The sequence below is a fragment of the Acartia tonsa genome, chromosome 7 (assembly GCF_053477335.1).
Source record: "Acartia tonsa isolate MP-2025a chromosome 7, ASM5347733v1, whole genome shotgun sequence".
NCBI classification, from domain to species: Eukaryota; Metazoa; Arthropoda; class Copepoda; order Calanoida; family Acartiidae; genus Acartia; species Acartia tonsa.
Genome location: NC_137266.1, coordinates 11,985,155 through 12,002,586, shown reverse-complemented (window position 1 = coordinate 12,002,586; position 17,432 = coordinate 11,985,155). Strand labels below are relative to the sequence as shown.

The 17,432-nt window shown below is 33.7% G+C and overlaps 2 protein-coding genes across 12 annotated transcripts in view; one reads left to right on the top strand and one right to left on the bottom strand.

The window, feature by feature from the left end:
- Positions 1-394: 394 nt before the first annotated feature.
- LOC145324840 (uncharacterized) lies at positions 395-1,924 on the bottom strand. The gene is made up of 2 exons (XM_080167527.1): positions 1,240-1,924; positions 395-756 (listed from the first exon to the last, which is right to left on the bottom strand). Exons 1-2 carry the CDS (start codon positions 1,543-1,545, stop codon positions 505-507), a joined length of 558 nt encoding a protein of 185 aa, XP_080023653.1. The 5' UTR covers positions 1,546-1,924; the 3' UTR covers positions 395-504.
- Positions 1,925-3,530: 1,606 nt separating this feature from the next.
- The window catches only part of Smox (Smad on X protein), a 34,699-nt gene continuing 20,797 nt past the window's right edge, over positions 3,531-17,432 (top strand). For all 11 annotated transcript variants that reach the window (XM_080167522.1, XM_080167523.1, XM_080167521.1 and 8 more), the window contains exons 1-12: positions 3,531-3,629; positions 4,876-5,033; positions 5,507-5,552; positions 5,815-6,103; positions 6,323-6,386; positions 6,681-6,759; positions 6,965-7,075; positions 7,411-7,530; positions 8,202-8,418; positions 8,746-8,857; positions 16,249-16,338; positions 16,926-17,021. In XM_080167522.1, the coding sequence (XP_080023648.1) occupies positions 5,817-6,103; positions 6,323-6,386; positions 6,681-6,759; positions 6,965-7,075; positions 7,411-7,530; positions 8,202-8,418; positions 8,746-8,857; positions 16,249-16,338; positions 16,926-17,021 (1,176 nt within the window). In that variant the 5' untranslated portion in view covers positions 3,531-3,629; positions 4,876-5,033; positions 5,507-5,552; positions 5,815-5,816. The remainder of the gene's footprint in view (positions 3,630-4,875; positions 5,034-5,506; positions 5,553-5,814; positions 6,104-6,322; positions 6,387-6,680; positions 6,760-6,964; positions 7,076-7,410; positions 7,531-8,201; positions 8,419-8,745; positions 8,858-16,248; positions 16,339-16,925; positions 17,022-17,432) is intronic.

Here is a 17,432-nt window from a genome sequence, read left to right as displayed (position 1 = left end):
AGTTATTTGGGATAAAAGTTTACTTTTGGGTAAGTCTTGGTAATTTATTGAACTTTGGATTAGCTTCCAAATATAGATCCTGGAGGCCATCAGATAAATTTTAGAGGCTATTTACAGATATTTTCTTGGAATTTTAATACTTTTAATGTTCGCTTCTGGCTCTGGAAACCTTTTTTGGATCTTGAATCCAAATTCTTACTTTGACACTTGTGCAAAGATGTTGTGTATTAACCCCGTATCTCTGAAGTTAGGATTCAGATGCACTCGGAGATTAGTTGTGCCAAGTACTCACTTTAGACAATTATCAAATAAAATAATATAATATACAATAAAAAAAAAACTATTATACAAATATTAAATAAATAAATACAACGTTGGTTCAGAAGTAGAATGATCTTCTAATTTCTGTTTTCTCTTTCTTCCCTTCGTAGGTACTTCTTGTTCTTGTTTCTTTGTCGCATTTTTTTCTCATTTGAAATGCAAATGATAAATATATATCCTCTTCTATTGATCCCGTAAAGGAAACTTATGCTTTGCAATTTTGCTATATTTTTCAGGGTTATTCTTTACTTTAGTTTCAGCTCTTAACTTTAATCTTTTCCATCCTTCGCCCTTAGCATATCCACTTCCCCCTTCACCATAACTAGTCGGTACTTTTGTGGCTTTTAATTTTCTCTTTTTTCTTATTTTGCCGGCTATTTCATTTTGTTCAGATTCTTCATCGCTGTATAATGGTAACCATCTATCTCTTTCATTCTAAATATAAAAATAATTTGATTACCTATCACAAATCAAAAACTATACAACACCTATATAAAAAAAAGGATTAATAGTGAAGACAGGAATGTTAGCAAAGACTAATTTCAAATAATTGTACTCATTGGCTATGGGATCATCAACAAGAAAAGATTTATAAGGCCTTTAAAAAATTGATAGAATACGCAATCCACGCAAATCCGGAACTTCAGCAAGAATATATCCGCAATCTGCAGATTAATTCGCTTTAGTGGGCAGCTTTTTGTATGAATCTGAATCCGTCGACCCAAAATTTCAACGGATTGAAAAACTATCAATAATATGCATTAAAATTAATATATTAACATATATATTATTTAATTTGTAGAATATAAGAAAAACAAGCTGTTAGTTTAACTTTTTATCGCATCGTATATTAGACAGCTTTTTATGATTTATATTTAGTGGTATCGAGGCGCGCCATACTGGAAATAATATAAAAACCTGAATATCACGTTGAATTGCATAAATTTCTGCCATCCTATTTTCCTCTTCCTCTCTTTGGTGGCGAGAATAATTTCTAACATTGGCATCATTATGCATGTAGCATCCGTTCATTTTTGGCTCATTTATGTTGCTATGATCATATGATGTTTCGCTGTCAGATTTAGATTCTTCCTTGTTAAGTTCACTTTCTTTATTGTCAACATTTTTGGAGCCAAATAGTCCAAAGGTAGTGTCTTGGTCTGAGTCACTGTCAGAGTCGCTTGACAGTGATTTGTCGTCACCGAGTAAGCCAAAAGTCGACATTTATAAATATTTTTCGTCGAAGGATTATTTTTTGTTGACAAAATTATTTATTTGTATCATAAAAAAGGTAAATTCATACAAAAAGTCTTGACTTACATCACCTATTTTCTGAAATACATTAACCAGCTGAGTACAACTGCTTTTTACGACTCATCCATTGATTAAATAAGAAAAAATCTTCATCAATCAAGAAAAATGAGCTCGAAGATCGCCACCAAGCGCAAGATCCCCTCAAAATGCCGCGAACCATTAATTTCAGCGAAAAATAAAATTTTACTTTTATGGCCTTTTTTACTTTCTAACTAGTACTTTTTTACCATTGTAACAAGAATCTAAGCCATAAATTTGCATAATTGTTTATTATTATAATTGATTTACTGCTTAAATTGTCAAATTTGCAATTAATTGCGTTTGTTATGAAATGTCGTCGAAACAATAAGAGCTTAGCAACTTTTTATTATGAAATTTTATTTTATTTCTTATAAACCCATTTTTTTGCAGAAATCTAAAGGAATAAGATAATGGCCGAGAAATCCATCTATATCCTCAATGATGATTCACAAAATTACCCTTCTTCACATTAAAATTAGGTTTAAAAAAACAAGAAAACCAAAGTTGTTACCCTATTGTATTGGTCAGCTGTTCAGCAAGACAGGTTTGGCCAATTATGTTGCCATCCAAAATAAACAAAAAGAGCCATTTTTATTTATTTATTAAAGACATTATTTGCTCAAAAAATCAATTATGATAGTTTTGGCACAAATTTGAAACTCTTAAACTTAAATTTTTAAGTTGACAAAAAAAAGGAAAAATAGAAATGGCCCACTGAATAAAAAGGCATGTTTTACCAGGTTATCCGGACACACTGTTCAGTTTGAACAAAGTACACAACAAATGACCCCCCTAATAAATTGAGATGCATGTAATAAGATTTTTTTATTTACTTTTTTATGTTTTGGGAATAACATTTATTAGTTTTGCCCTACTATGCTTTAAATTATCTTAAGATTATGAAAAAAACATCTGAAATGTTTTTTAACGCCCTGGTTCGGCTTCACAAAAAGAACATGCCGTCTAGCTTTTCAATTTTTACAAATATAAAGATAAATATTCTTGAAAAAAAGATAAGAAATTGCTGAATTCTCGCGAGGGTGCTAATCTTGGACTGTAAACACTTGTACAGGGAGGGTAGTGAAGGGTGGCTGTGGGATATTAAAATACAAACAGTCTTAAAATTTTACTCAGAGTTTAATGAAACTTAATTTTGTTATTCTTAAGGGTAAATTTTTATATTTTAAAACGGGATAGATCTAAGAAGTTCATTTGAAAAGTTTTAGTAGTTTGATTATTGATCTTTCCATTATATTTTGTATATGACATATGAAAAAAATTGTTTGAAAATTAAACAGATATTTTGCCTATATAACTAAAGATAATAATTTCTACCAAACAGCTTTTGAAAGATTGAAAGCAAATATAATATAATAGATTTTTAATTTAAACAAGTGAGGTACTGTGTCATTCTTATTTTTATGATAAAAAATTCACGTCTATGGGGATTGTTTTATCACAGTATTTAGATTTTTAAACTAGCATGAAGAATCATAATAAAAGCCTTATTAGTTATTACTGTATTTACCAATAAAAGTTAATAATTTAATTTAAAAATATTTTATTTCGCGAGTTACATACCTTGCATATTTATATTTTAAATATATTAACAAATACTAAAGGGATAGTTCCACTAAGTGCATTTAAAGAGTTAAGGTACTTGGAGTAGCTAACTTTTATATCATATGTCTTGGTAGAATGTATTAGACATATTCGGTCAGGTCAAAGTTAAAAATTCTGTTATATATAATCATATCTATCCAATGCCTAGTATATTCTACTAAGACATAAAAAAGTTCACTACTCCAAGTACCTTAACTCTTTAAATGCACTTCGTGGAACTATCCCTTTGATTTATCTTTTAACTCAATTTCAGATGTAAATATGAAATAGTTAAAATATATACTTAAGTCTGTGTAAAATGAGATGAATAATTTAAAATCTAAGTCATCTTCATTGTAAAGAAAATAAAGGTAATTTGTTTTTTTTTATTAGTTAGAGATTAAAGTAATATACAGGGTGGGGCAAATAAGACCGGACAAATTCTAACTTCTAAACAAATGAACATAAAATCGTCAATTTTAAAGATTTTTTTGAATTTCAAAAACTGGCAAGCAAAATAGGTATATGACTATTAGATTATTCAATAAAATCGCCGCCAGCATCAATCACCGCCTTTACCCGCCTCCTCAACCGCCGGCAGGTCCAGGTCAAAATGTACCTGTCCAAGATTGCAAAGTTCTTCTTGATAGTGGCAATGAGGGAGGTCTTTGTGGCATGGGCACGTCTATTGGTGCATGCTTCAAAGTAGCCCTAGGCCCAAAAGTCCATTGAATTAAGATCGGGCTGCTGGGGAGCCCCATTTCCTTAGGAACGTGAGTAACCGCAGGATCCAAATTCACCCAACTTTAATGTTACCCTTTGACACGGAGGCTCTTATTTTGACCACAGTTGAGCTGGAACGTCGTTCTATACCTTTTTAGAAATGGCATGAAGATATAGCTAGGGTTGTCAGCGCAATTCATAGTATAAAATGAGTTTTTAAGTTCCTTATAGGTCTCTAACGTCGAGAACCGAGAAATTTTCACGATTTCACACAATTTTTTACATCTTAAAATCTGCCACGTTTCACTTTGCAGGAGTACTACAGCCAAGCCACTTTAGATAGAGAGCTCTAGTCTTTTCTAGTGTCTTAATTATGTATCTAACAGTATCCCCAGCAAGTAGCATAAGTCTACCTCATCTACAGATGGGCTGAGATCCGAATTAGTGGGCCCTAGTCGAGAATCCAGATTATTCCACCGGCGCATTTCAAATCTGCCTTGTTGAACATAAGCGCGGCCAGCTCGGAGTACGAGCTCATCTTCGTCCAAAGATTTTTTTTGTGCTAAAAGGTAATTACCTAAGCTTTTTATAGTGGGGTCAAACGTCCTGATTGGTCAAGTAGTTTTGGCGCTATGGCCGTTTAAAGTTTGTCCGGTCTTATTTGCCCCACCCTGTATATCTATTCTGTAGATTACAATTTGTGGTTTAAACTTTGGGACACTCAACAAAATGTACCAACCAATCGAAATTCTATTAAAGTCCCCAAAGGTGTTAAGTATACAAGTAAGAAAACGTTATTGGGGAATAGCATAATAAATAACCCAATGTCCCCTCTCTCCCTGAAAAATTTAATTTTGTGTCTAGTTCCTTTCCTGTGACTATTTTTCATTTTAGAATAGTCATTGAAACACAGTGAACCCGTAGGTACATCATTTGGTGTGTAAGAGAGTCAGGCAATGATTATTCTGCATGATTGAGGCCCCGACAGCCCAACGGATTATACATGACTACGTTTGCTCAACCCCTCCTCAACACTTCTACTTTCGTTTTAGGAACATTCCCAGTTTTATGAATGAATTGAAACCCAGATATCTAAAGGGATAAGAGAATGGCCGATAAATTGATGTACATCCTAAGTAATGATACACAAAATACATTTACTGGTTGGACACTCAACTAAACGAACCAATAAATTCAATAATAGCCTACGAATTAGAAAACGTTACTTTAAGACTTTGAGGACAGCTTAATGTCTACTCCCTTATTAAAACCCGTAGTACTTACATGTACACATTTCCACTAGGTCTGAGCCTAAGAAAAATCGTAGTAGTTTTGATTATTTAATGGTTTCTTGGTAGGAATAGGTTAATGAATAATAATGATTCAAGAATAACATAACTCCCAAGTCAAAACACTAAATATGGTCGATAAAAAATTATGCAAAAACTTTGATTACAAAAGATGAGTGTTTGCTATTTATGTTAGGTTTCTTTTACTTTTCTATAACTGGGAATATTTGCTTTAGTTGATAGATTAATTCACGGTGTTTGTGTAGCAGCCGCTGCAACAAGGTATGATCTAGATTCTAGAATATTTTAGTTTTAATTTTATTTATTCTTGTCAAATAAGTCAATCTAAAATAAGAAATTGTGTTATTCAATTCGACTCCTTCCCTCCTTAAGTGCCCCTAGAGGCCTCTAGGGGCGTAGCTGCTAGTATTCTATATAGACCATCTCTTAAAATGCATTTATGTCAAAACTTGTCTAGTACCGTTGCTTCTAAAACTAGACTAGCCTAAAATCAATTACAATGGTTCTGAACATTATCTTTCAGGCATGTTGCCCTTTACCCCGCCAATTGTGAAACGTCTGCTCGGTTGGCGCAAAACTGACTTTAAGTCAGATCTTGAGGAGAAGTGGAGCGAAAAGGCTGTGAAAAGTCTGGTGAAAAAGCTCAAGAAAAACGGGACCGTAGACGAGCTGGAAAAGGCTATCACAACCGCCGACCCAAACACCAGATGCATAACGATAGCCAGATCGTTGGACGGCCGTTTACAAGTTAGTCAAAAAAAGGGGCTGCCACACGTTATCTACTGCCGTTTATGGCGATATCCCGACCTAAGGAAAGTTATTCAGTTGCCTATTATAATATAAAATATAAAACCTTTTTATAAAACATATATTGGAAATTATAATTTATAATTTTGTTTTACCAAAATCTATGTAGAATTACATAAATGAACTTTTTTCTAAACGTAAAAAAAATAGTTCTAAAAGTACCTATTATTAATGAAAATTATCATATAGTGTTAGTTGGCAAACTGAAATAACTATATCTATAGTTCACATCACGAGTTAAAACCTGTTGATAATTGCGAGTACGCCTTCCATCTGCGACGCGAGGAGGTATGTTTCGCAATAATTTCTGAACGTGAAATATAATTTGACCATATAAGTGACCATCTTATTTGTCTTTCTGGTTATGAAATAAGGATTATTTTTTCTAGGGGCGATTTCTCTTGGGAGAGGGAAGTGGCTCCTCCCCCAAAATAGTTATAAACCTTCTCAGAACCTATGAGAAGCTACCCTGAAAAGGAGATCCACATCATGCTAATGCGCGGTTTCCGAGCCCTGCAAATTATCTATCTAGACTATTATCTATTATATATTTAGCTTGTTATTTATTATCTATCGATCTAGGTTTGTGTGAACCCATATCATTACAATAGAGTAGACCCTCCAACACTGCCACCCGTTCTTGTGCCTAAAAACTACCAGGAAAGAACATTTAATGTTTTAATGTAGATTTTGTTACTTTTCCAACTCATTATTCGATTTAGGGAAAATATACCCACCAAGGATTACTCATGCTAAGTTGTATAACGAAATTCGGATTCTAAGTGCCATTTGTGCATTGATTACGAGATGGCTGCATTAAAAAAAATCACTTATGTAATAAAAGTTAATGTTCTGAAAAAATCAGGGCGAGATTCCCAGCACACTGCCAGAACTTCCCCACTTAGACGACCAAGTGTCTCTGTGTATCACCTGTCCAGACTCATCCACCTTCCCCATGTCGGAGACGCCGCCTCCAGGTAATGCATTGACTTATTAGCCAATCAAAAATAATTAAGGCAATCAAAAATAAGAATATAGCTGCCTTAGAAATTGGTCATGAAAAAAGTCGACCTTCGACAATTTTAGTTTTTAGAAGAAACATTGGGGAAGGGGAAGGTGTATTTTTTTATTTTGGCAATATCTTTTGAGAGGGTGTAGTTACCTCTCCTCCCCAATAATAGTTATAAACCTTTTCTGGACCCTAAAGAAGCCTCATTGAAAAGGAGAGACATATCGGTCCAGTGAGTACCAAGGTACATACACTCACACACCCACATAGATATCCTGTTACTTTTATATCATTGTTGTAAAGGTTACATCACTGACGATGGCGAGGCTATGGGAAGTCCCGGGAGCACCTCAAGCGAGTTCTCTTCGCCAGGCGGAGGCGTGGCGGGCATGGGTAGCCCGGGTGGAGCTACTACAACCACAGGTATCCAGTTTATTTTTCATTTTATCAAATATTATTTGAAATGGGACTATGCAATGAATGCATGAACGAGAGCAAGTGATTTAAGATCCTTCCAGCAGTGAATTTGAGTATTTTTTTGTTGAATATATTTTATATAATAGATTTCTGTTTTATAAAGTTATACATACTAACTAGAACAAATGATCATCACCATGATTTCAAATGAAAAAAGAAATTTGAAGTGTTGGGCGATTTTTGACGAAATACCATCAGATGTTTTGTTGAGTTCAAGATGCAAAACAAAGCAACATTTTAAAACATCATTAAATGCTATAAAATTAAGAGTCACTATATCATTACATTGGTATCGGATAGAGAGACGAACTGAAGAAGGGACAAACTTGCATTGTAGCATCAAAAGGGGACAAAACTATCTCGGCTTAGATCTAAAAAATATAATAATAGCTGAAAACCATTATTGAACCTATGGGAGTTAAGTTTCCCTATAAAGGAGAACTCAATCTGTTTAGTAGTAATTAAAATATTAAGATACAGACAAAGAAACCTTAGTACTTAACATAACAGGATACTGAATGAAAATGTTCCCAACTCCTAAGAACAGTGTTTATATTTTATCAACAAAAATTATTTTTCTTCAAAGATTTGGATTTTAAAAAACGTTTAATTTTCAGGCACCAGCAATAACCGTATCTCTCCATCTCCGCCGGTCGACGCCGAACCGGTTTTATACTGTGAGCCCGCCTTCTGGTGCTCCATCTCCTACTATGAGCTGAATACACGGGTGGGCGAGACATTTCACGCCTCGCAGCAGAGCATAACGGTGGACGGGTTCACGGATCCGAGTAACGCCGACAGATTCTGCCTGGGCTTGCTATCAAATATTAACAGGTTTGTATTTTATTCCAGGGCTCTAAAGGGAAAAGACAATGATGATACACAAAATGTTAATTATTGACCCGCATGGTTAGTCAAATGGCCCCGCAGTATTAGAGCCCTTCTACAAGTGCTAGAAATAGGAGAAAAGCTACTGTGAAAATACAAAGAAACGCCCCTTAAGAGGCGATGTCACGAAAATGACAATATCCGGTCTTTTTTTTTTATGGGAAAGTACCAAATTAAAAATGGGGGATTGGCTCGAATTCAACCCCAACCACTTCAAGTACCCCTTGTGGCGTCTTGTTGCGTAGCCTACAGTTAATATTAACCAATATTTAGGAACACAGTTGTAGAGCAGACGCGACGGCATATAGGCAAAGGAGTGAGGCTCTACTACATTGGGGGAGAGGTGTTTGCAGAATGTATGTCAGAGTCTTCAATATTTGTACAGGTGCGCATTCATTTCCAGGGATACATGGAGAGGTAAATGACCGATAAATTGAAGTATAATAATATCCCAAATGATGACACACAAAATTAACCCTTCTCTAGATAAAAAAATACCTAGTGGTTAACACATTTGAACACTCAACTTGATTAACCAACCAAATTAAAATTAACAAATTAACAACTTTATTATAAAACTTAGGGGACTAGAGTAATAAACAGCTCATTGTCCCATCTCTCTCTGAATAGGACAATGGATGATAGTTTAATATTTATTCCCCATAATTTTCTTACATGCACAATTCTGCGTTATGTAGTATAGCGGGTTGATAATTAGGGGGCAAAACATGTCACACTAATATTGTAATTGCCCTTTCCTCCAAGTTTTCTGCAACTTTTAAAGATGACAATTTTGCTCACTAATATTTACTTTTAAGCTCCAATATTATGGATGGAGCGTAAAGTGCAATTCTGATATGTATTAAGAATTATACATTCTTACTATTACGTAATATTCTACTATCATAGTACATAGCCCTTTAACTTTGTACTATTGAATGCAAATATAAGAAATAATAATATACCTAGGTATGGAGTTTCAACTGGGTTTAAAAATGATTATCGCAAGTATTAGGTAGTCTCATATCCTTTTTTTGTTTAAATAAGAATGTTATAAGCAGGGAGGGACAGGACATAAGACTATAATTTGTAACAGTATCCAAAGTTTTATGAATACGTTATCAAGTTTGATGGCTAAAAACCAGTGTTGTGGAGCCGAAGAGCCGCCATATTTTGCTGGAGCCGTAATTTTCTTTAAAAAACGGCTCCGGCTTCGGACTAGATAAATAACTTTTAAAACCTTCAAAAGTCAAAAATAGACGTGAGGGAAAAAATATGTCGAGTTTTTCTTGATTTTAGATTGGAGCCGGAGCCAAATCCGGAGCCGGAACCGCACCAAAATCAAACGGCTCCACAACGCTGCTAAAAACCATTGAAACTTGTACTCTAAAAATTAATTCTACAGAAGGAGTAAGGGGGGGGGGAAGTTTGTACACTTATAGGAAATGAAATTCAGTACCAATGTTTGGGAGGGTCGTATGGGCTTGTTTTTAAAGTTATCAACCTAATTCTTTTTGTAGGCTCTCTTATATGACTTGATATACACGTATTTCTTTGAAAATTGAATTTCGGTACTTTCCTTCTAGGGGCTTGTGGAGCAAAAGACCCCCCAAAACACTAAAAATATGAGTTCTGACCTTATTTTTAAAGATATCGACCTGATTTTTTCTTTATAATACTTTTTTAACATACCCGAATCAACGAACCATTGCAGATTTCATTTTGGGACTTTCCTTCTAGGGGCTTGTGGAGCAAGAGACCCCCAAAACACAAAAATATGAGTACTGGGCTAATTTTTGAAGATATCGACCTGATTTTTTTTATATTACTTTTTTAACTTAACCGAATTAACGAACCATTACAGATTTCATTTTGGGACTTTCCTCTTAGGGGCTTTTGGTGCAAGAGACCCCCAAAACACAAAAATATGAGTACTGTTCTTATTTTTGAAGATATCAACCTGCTTTTTTTTTTATATAAAAATAATATTTAAACATAACCGAATCTACGAACCATTACAGATTTCATTTTGGGACTTTCCTTCTAGTGGCTTGTGGAGCAAGAGACCCCCAAAAATCATAAAAATATGAGTTGTGGGCTTCTCTTTTAAGATATCAACCTTATTTTTTTATATAATAAAAAAATACTATTTTAACATAACCGAATCTACGAACCATTACAGATTTCATTTTGGGACTTTCCTTCTACGGGCTTGTGGAGCAAAAGACCCCTAAAACAAAAAATATGAGTTCTAAGCTTATTTTTAAAGATATCAACCTGATTTTTTATATAAAAATACTATTTTAACATAACCGAATCTACGAACCATTATAGATTTCATTTTGGGACTTTCCTTCTAGGGGCTTGTGGAGCAAAAGACCCCAAAAACACTAAAAATATGAGTTCTGACCTTATTTTTAAATATATCAACCTGATTTTTTTAGGAACACTTTTTTTAACATAACCGAACTAAGAAACCATTACAGATTTCATTTTGGGACTTTCCTTCTAGAAGCTAGTGGGGCAAAAGAGTCCCAAAAAATATTTTTAGAGATATTGAGCTGATTTTTTTCATGAAAACTTTTTTCACATGTTTGAACTAGGTAGCCACTAATAATTTTATTTTGGCACTTTCCTTTTAGGGGAAAGTAGGGTAAAACACCTCCAAAACAAAATAAATTGAGTTCTCAGATTATCTTTAAAAATAAGCTCAGAACTCATATTTTTAGTGTTTTGGGGGTCTTTTGCCCCACAAGCCCCTAGAAGGAAAGTCCCAAAATGAAATCCTTAATGGTTTCTTAGTTCGGTTATGTTAAAAAAGTATTATTTTAAAAAGATCAGGTTGATATCTATAAAAATAAGCTCAGAACTCATATTTTTAGTGGTTTTGGAATCTTTGCTCCACTAGCCCCTAGAAGGAAAGTCCCGAAATGAAATCTGTAATGTTTTCTTAATTTGGTTATGTTAAAACAGTATTATTTTTTAAAAATCAGGTTGATTCGTAGATTCGGTTATGTTAAAATAGTATTTTTATATAAAAAATCAGGTTGATATCTTAAAAGAGAAGCCCAGTACTCATATTTTTGTGTTTTGGGGGTCTCTTGCTCCAAAAGCCCCTAAGAGGAAAGTCCCAAAATGAAATCTGTAATGGTTCGTTAATTCGGTTAAGTTAAAAAAGTATTATAAAAAAAATCAGGTCGATATCTTCAAAAATAAGCCCAGTACTCATATTTTTGTGTTTTGGGGGTCTCTTGCTCCACAAGCCCCTAGAAGGAAAGTCTTAAAATGAAATCTGTAATGGTTCGTAGATTCGGTTATGTTTAAATATTATTTTTATATAAAAAAAGCAGGTTGATATCTTCAAAAATAAGCCCAGTACTCATATTTTTGTGTTTTGGGGGTCTCTTGCTCCACAAGCCCCTAGAAGGAAAGTCCCAAAATGAAATCTGTAATGGTTCGTTGATTCGGGTATGTTAAAAAAGTATTATAAAGAAAAAATCAGGTCGATATCTTTAAAAATAAGGTCAGAACTCATATTTTTAGTGTTTTGGGGGGTCTTTTGCTCCACAAGCCCCTAGAAGGAAAGTACCGAAATTCAATTTTCAAAGAAATACGTGTATATCAAGTCATATAAGAGAGCCTACAAAAAGAATTAGGTTGATAACTTTAAAAACAAGCCCATACGACCCTCCCAAACTTTGGTACTGAATTTCATTTCCTATAAGTGTACAAACTTCCCCCCCCCCCCTTATCATTAGAGATTTATAACATGAATTACGATGATTTACTTAAAACAAAAAAACAGGATGTTTATTGTTAATTTTTGCAATAATTAACTCATAATCCTATTTCCTGTATCACCATGAATGTCAAGGGATAAGACATTTCACTGTAAATCAATGTACATCCTCAAAGATGATAAACAAAAAAAACCGTTCTTTAGATAAAAATTATTGGTTGAAAAGTTTAGATACTGCTAGTATGAACCAACATATCAAGATGTAACAAAGAAACCCAATTTTTTTTAAACAGACAAATATGAGAACGTGTTTATAATTTACAGTCCATTGTCCCCTCCCCTTCTGTTTATCAAGATTTAACAAAGAAACTCAAATTTTTTTAAAACAAATGGAGAATGTGTTTATAATTTACAGTCCATTGTCCCCTCCCTCCAGTCTATCAGGAATATTGCACAGCAAGGACTGATCTATTTAACCTTATCAATGCAGTGCTTAAGCCTTTGTTATGTCAATATTTGTTTTATTAATCCTTTTTTTTATTTACATTCTTATGCTTTTATGAAGACTGTATCAGAAATAAAGATATAAGTAAAAAAAATGAACTAGGTACCTAAAAAAAACATTAATTAATTCTGATAGGTAATTAAACTTATTTTAGGTACCTATTGGTTTTTAATTTATTTTGTAATGATCACTCTTTTCTGAATGGAATTAAGTTTTGCTTATAAAAATCTTGTTATTGAACTTTCCCATAATATAAAATAGAAAGATTTTTTTTGAAGTTAAAGATAAATATCTTCATCTACTGAACCGAATGGGTTCTCTATTTCTATAAGCTTCTTATAGCTCCTATGGTGGTTTTAAGCTATTCATTTCAGATTTATGTCTTTGGATGGTTTTAAGCTATTTTCCTATATTCTCTCTGCCCATTTAAAACCAGACCACTAAGATGCTAGGGGCGTAGCTGCTATAAATTCATGAAACAGATTAAAGAAATTTTTAGCATTAGATTCTTAAAGATCCCTTTTTGTCTCTTATATTTCTAGCAGATTCCTTCCTAATTTTTATGGGTAACTGACTGCGATATAGTAATGGAATAATACCCATTTATAAATCTTCTCTAAAAGTGAAGTTTAAGAGATCTTAAGATGACATTCACTTATTCCTGAGATTTAATTTCCAGACATTACAAACTTTTTAAACTGGAGGAAAGATTAGAAACGAGACAGCAAACAAAAATTCTGATCCTAGAATCATTCTGTTACATTAATATCACAGTAGAGAAGCATCTCAGTATAGGCAGTAAATTTACTGTGATAATGTAGAATATAGTAACTATAAAAAGTTTATAAATGCGCGTAGACAACAAATACATGCGCTGCTTACAAGAATTAGGTCATTATGGTTAGGTTAGGTACACATATAGGCTTGGAATCTATTTTTATCTACAGTTGAAGAATTTTGCAACTTATTTCTTTATACAAATACTAGCGGCTACGCCCCTAGAGGCCTCTAGGGGCACTTGAGGAGGAGAGAGTCGAATTTAATAATTCAATTTCTTTTTTTTTTTTTTTTGGAGGGGGATGTCCCCTCCTCATTTTTGATTTTAGTTAGAAAAATAAAAAAAATAATTTTTTTTGGGTGGGGGGATTTTTAATTTTTTGGGGGGTTTGGGGTGTCCCAAAGTTATAAACCTTCCCGGGACCTATGAAAAGCTACCCTGTTAAGGAGAACCCGATCGGTTCAGCGGTTAGCGAGATCCTTCGGTACAAACATACAAACACACAAACATCCTGTTTATTATAAGGATTAGGTACATACTACTTAATACGAAATGTTTTTTAAAATTTTAGTAAAATACTTTCAACCTATAGGTATTACATGATAACCTTTAAAAACATAGAGAGCTCTTTTGTGAGGTGGCTATAATGAGGGGCTTCAAAGGTTTTAAGGGTTAATCTAATGTAATTTTAGAATTTTGATGGGTTAACATGAGGGGTTTTGACGTTTTAGGGGGCTAACACCCATTTACCCCCATTCTTGGACGTCTATGCTGTAGCTCAAAAGAAAGGACATTAAAAGTTTTGGAATTTATGATTTTATTTCCTAATTTATTTTCTTAAGGTTTGAAAGAAAATTCGCCAAACATTTTGTACAGAACACTGAACAGTTATTTATCGCATCGTATTATAGACAGCTTTCCGTAGATATTAAATTGAAAAATTATAAGATAACCAGTTTTGTTTAATATTATGTTTTTTATTTTAATATTCGTGGAAAGTAGTCTGTAATATGATTCCTTACATGATTTCTTTGTATGGCTAAAAACTGGTTTTAATCTGAAAGAGAGAGAGAAAGAGAATAACCTCAAATATTAGAAGGATTACGAGTGATGAACATATGCAACAAGAATGACAATATTACTTACTTGGAATACTTGTAGGTTTCATCCTTTGTCATCCCTGGTAGGGACATGTTAAGGATCTCGTTCTACTCGTTGAATTTATCCTCCATCCAACCAGCTACATTTTTCTTGAACAGATTTACGTTTCTGGCATTTTTCGGATCACTGGGGACAGCATTCCACAGTTCTGCTATCCTGACAGTAAAGAAGTTTTTACGAACTTCAAGGTTGGATCTAGGTTTTAAGATATTTAAAGGATCTGTTTGCAGTCTTGTGCTTTGTAATATTTCCCTATCTCGATATAGCACAATAGAAGTTTGAATTTCTCCAATATTGTGTGCTATTTTATACATTTGTACAAGATCAAATTTCACGCGTCTTTTTTTCAGAGTCCACATCCCTAACTCCTTAAGCTTGTCTTTATAATCAGTTGAAGTTAAGCCAGATATCATCCCAATCGCTTTTTTCTGAACTGCTTCTAATACTTCAATGTCCTGTAGAGTCCATGGAGACCAGGCCGAGCAGGAATATTCCAAATGAGGTCTTACATACTGAATATACAGTCTAAGAAAAACATGCCTGTCCCTGTAATGGAAAGATCTAGAGATCTGGCCAAGTACTGCTCTGGCTCTATTTGCTGCTTCTTGGCAGTGTTGTGATGGTTTAAGTTTATCTGTCACAGTTATGCCAATATCTCTCTCTACTTCAACTACATCCAGCTCTGTGTTATTCATCTTGTATTTGTACTTGGGGTTATTTCGGCCACAATGCATAATCTTACATTTTTTAACATTAAACTCCATGTTATTTTGTTCCCCCCATTTTACCAGGGAGTCCAAGATATCTTGAAATTCAATAGCATCATTTCTGGAGTTTATTTTCTTAGCACCTTTAGTATCATCAGCGAATTTTTTCAAAAGGTCAAGATTCTGGGCATAATTGTCTAGATCATTAATATAGATAATAAACAGAATTGGTCCAAGAACACTACCTTGGGGGACACCAGAATCCACACTCTCTTCTTCTGACATTTCTCCATGTACACAGACTTTCTGACGTCTTTGATTAAGCCAAGACTGTATCCAATATAACACTTTTCCAGTAATGCTGTGGGCAATAAGTTTCTTAATTAGCTTGTCATGTGATAATTTGTCAAATGCTTTGCTGAAATCTAGGTACACAATATCAACATTATCACCATTATCAATAAAGTCTAGGATTTTATCAAGGAACTCAATAAGATTTGTTTGTGTTGATCTGTTCTCCATGAATCCATGTTGTGATTTATTTAACAGATTTTGCTGGGTTAGGTGCAAAGTAATTTTTTCCCTAATAATTTTCTCAAGAAGTTTACAGAAGATACATGTTAAGGAAACTGGTCTGTAGTTAGAGGGGTCGCCTTTTGAACCTTTCTTAAATATAGGTATAACCTTGGCTAACTTCCAAAGTTTGGGAATGTCTCCAGTTGTTAAAGATTTGTTGAAAATTATTGTAAGAGGTTTTAATATCGCCATTTTGAGGTTCTTTACTAGAGTGGAAGAAATCCAGCGGTTGTTTATCGGTTTCGAAGCCATACTGGAAAAAAATATTTCAAGCTTTGAAAAAAAACATCCACTAACAAATATATTTTAGTCTCCCAACTGCAACCAGCGGTACGGGTGGCACCCCGCCACAGTCTGCAAGATCCCGCCAGGATGCAACCTCAAAATTTTCAACAACCAGGTAAAAATATAATTTTATACCTCTAGCTACAATGAACGACATTCATAAACCGCAAAGATTTAATTTATTTCTATTATTGTTTCTATAGACTTTTGTTCTTGTATACTAAAAATGCAGAATTTTTTCCCAGAGTCAGTTTTATCTACGTTTTCTATTTACAATTTCTAAGAAGCCATGCCAGATGTTTTTTTTTGCTCTGAGTGTTTAATACTACTACAATTTTTCTTGACCGCAATGTAATTTAATATTCAACAAATTGAGCAATGCTTTAGGTTAGAATTATCATACTGTCTCGCTTGAAAATATTATTTTAAAAAATCAATTAGTATTTAGCTAGAAACTTTTAGAGGCTTTGATTGAAGAAAATTTTGTGGAATGCGTAGATATTTATCTCAACGCATTATATACAGCTTTCTGCGGCTATAAAAATGTTCAGTTATAATATTAAAACCAGTTTTTTTAGCGATGAGATTTTTATAAGCGATAGGTAAATAAGTTTTCGTAATAATCCAGCGAATATTAATCGGTTTCGAAGCCATACTGGAAAAGAAAATACTCAAAACTATAATTTGTTTTCCATCCCACAGGAGTTTGCTGCTTTGTTGACCCAATCCGTGAACCAGGGGTTCGAGGCTGTCTACGGCCTCACAAGGATGTGCACCATCCGAATGTCCTTTGTTAAGGTAAGCTTTTTGTAAAGACAAACAAACAATAAAGCTTGTAGAGTGTCAGAACTGACTAAGAAGAATATGATTGTGTAAGTCTAAACAAAATTGTTACAAAACTGTTTAAATACAGGATACTGTTTAAGGACATACTTACAATTTAGAGAAATGCTGGCTTTCTGGTAATGATTATAGAGTTATTATGCTTTCTACTAAAGGAATAATCATACAAAATTTGAAATCAAAAGGACAATTCTAACATGTCGAAATTAACTTAAAAAGTTTACCGTTACGGACGAACCGACCCTAATTATAGAAAAGCTTCACTTTTAAAAATTTTGAAAAAGTATTAATACCTTTTGATCTGATAATCTAAAAACTTGTTATATACCTAAACTTTTTAATAGACTATATTTTACCTAATAGATT

Excerpts from the sequence above, each read along its gene's own strand:
- LOC145324840 (XM_080167527.1), bottom strand. The coding sequence starts at position 1,545 with ATGTCGACTTTTGGCTTACTCGGTGACGACAAATCACTGTCAAGCGAC. Across the intron at positions 757-1,239 it reads CAATTCAACGTGATATTCAG|AATGAAAGAGATAGATGGTT; the intron begins GTTTTTATATTA and ends TTTTATATTTAG.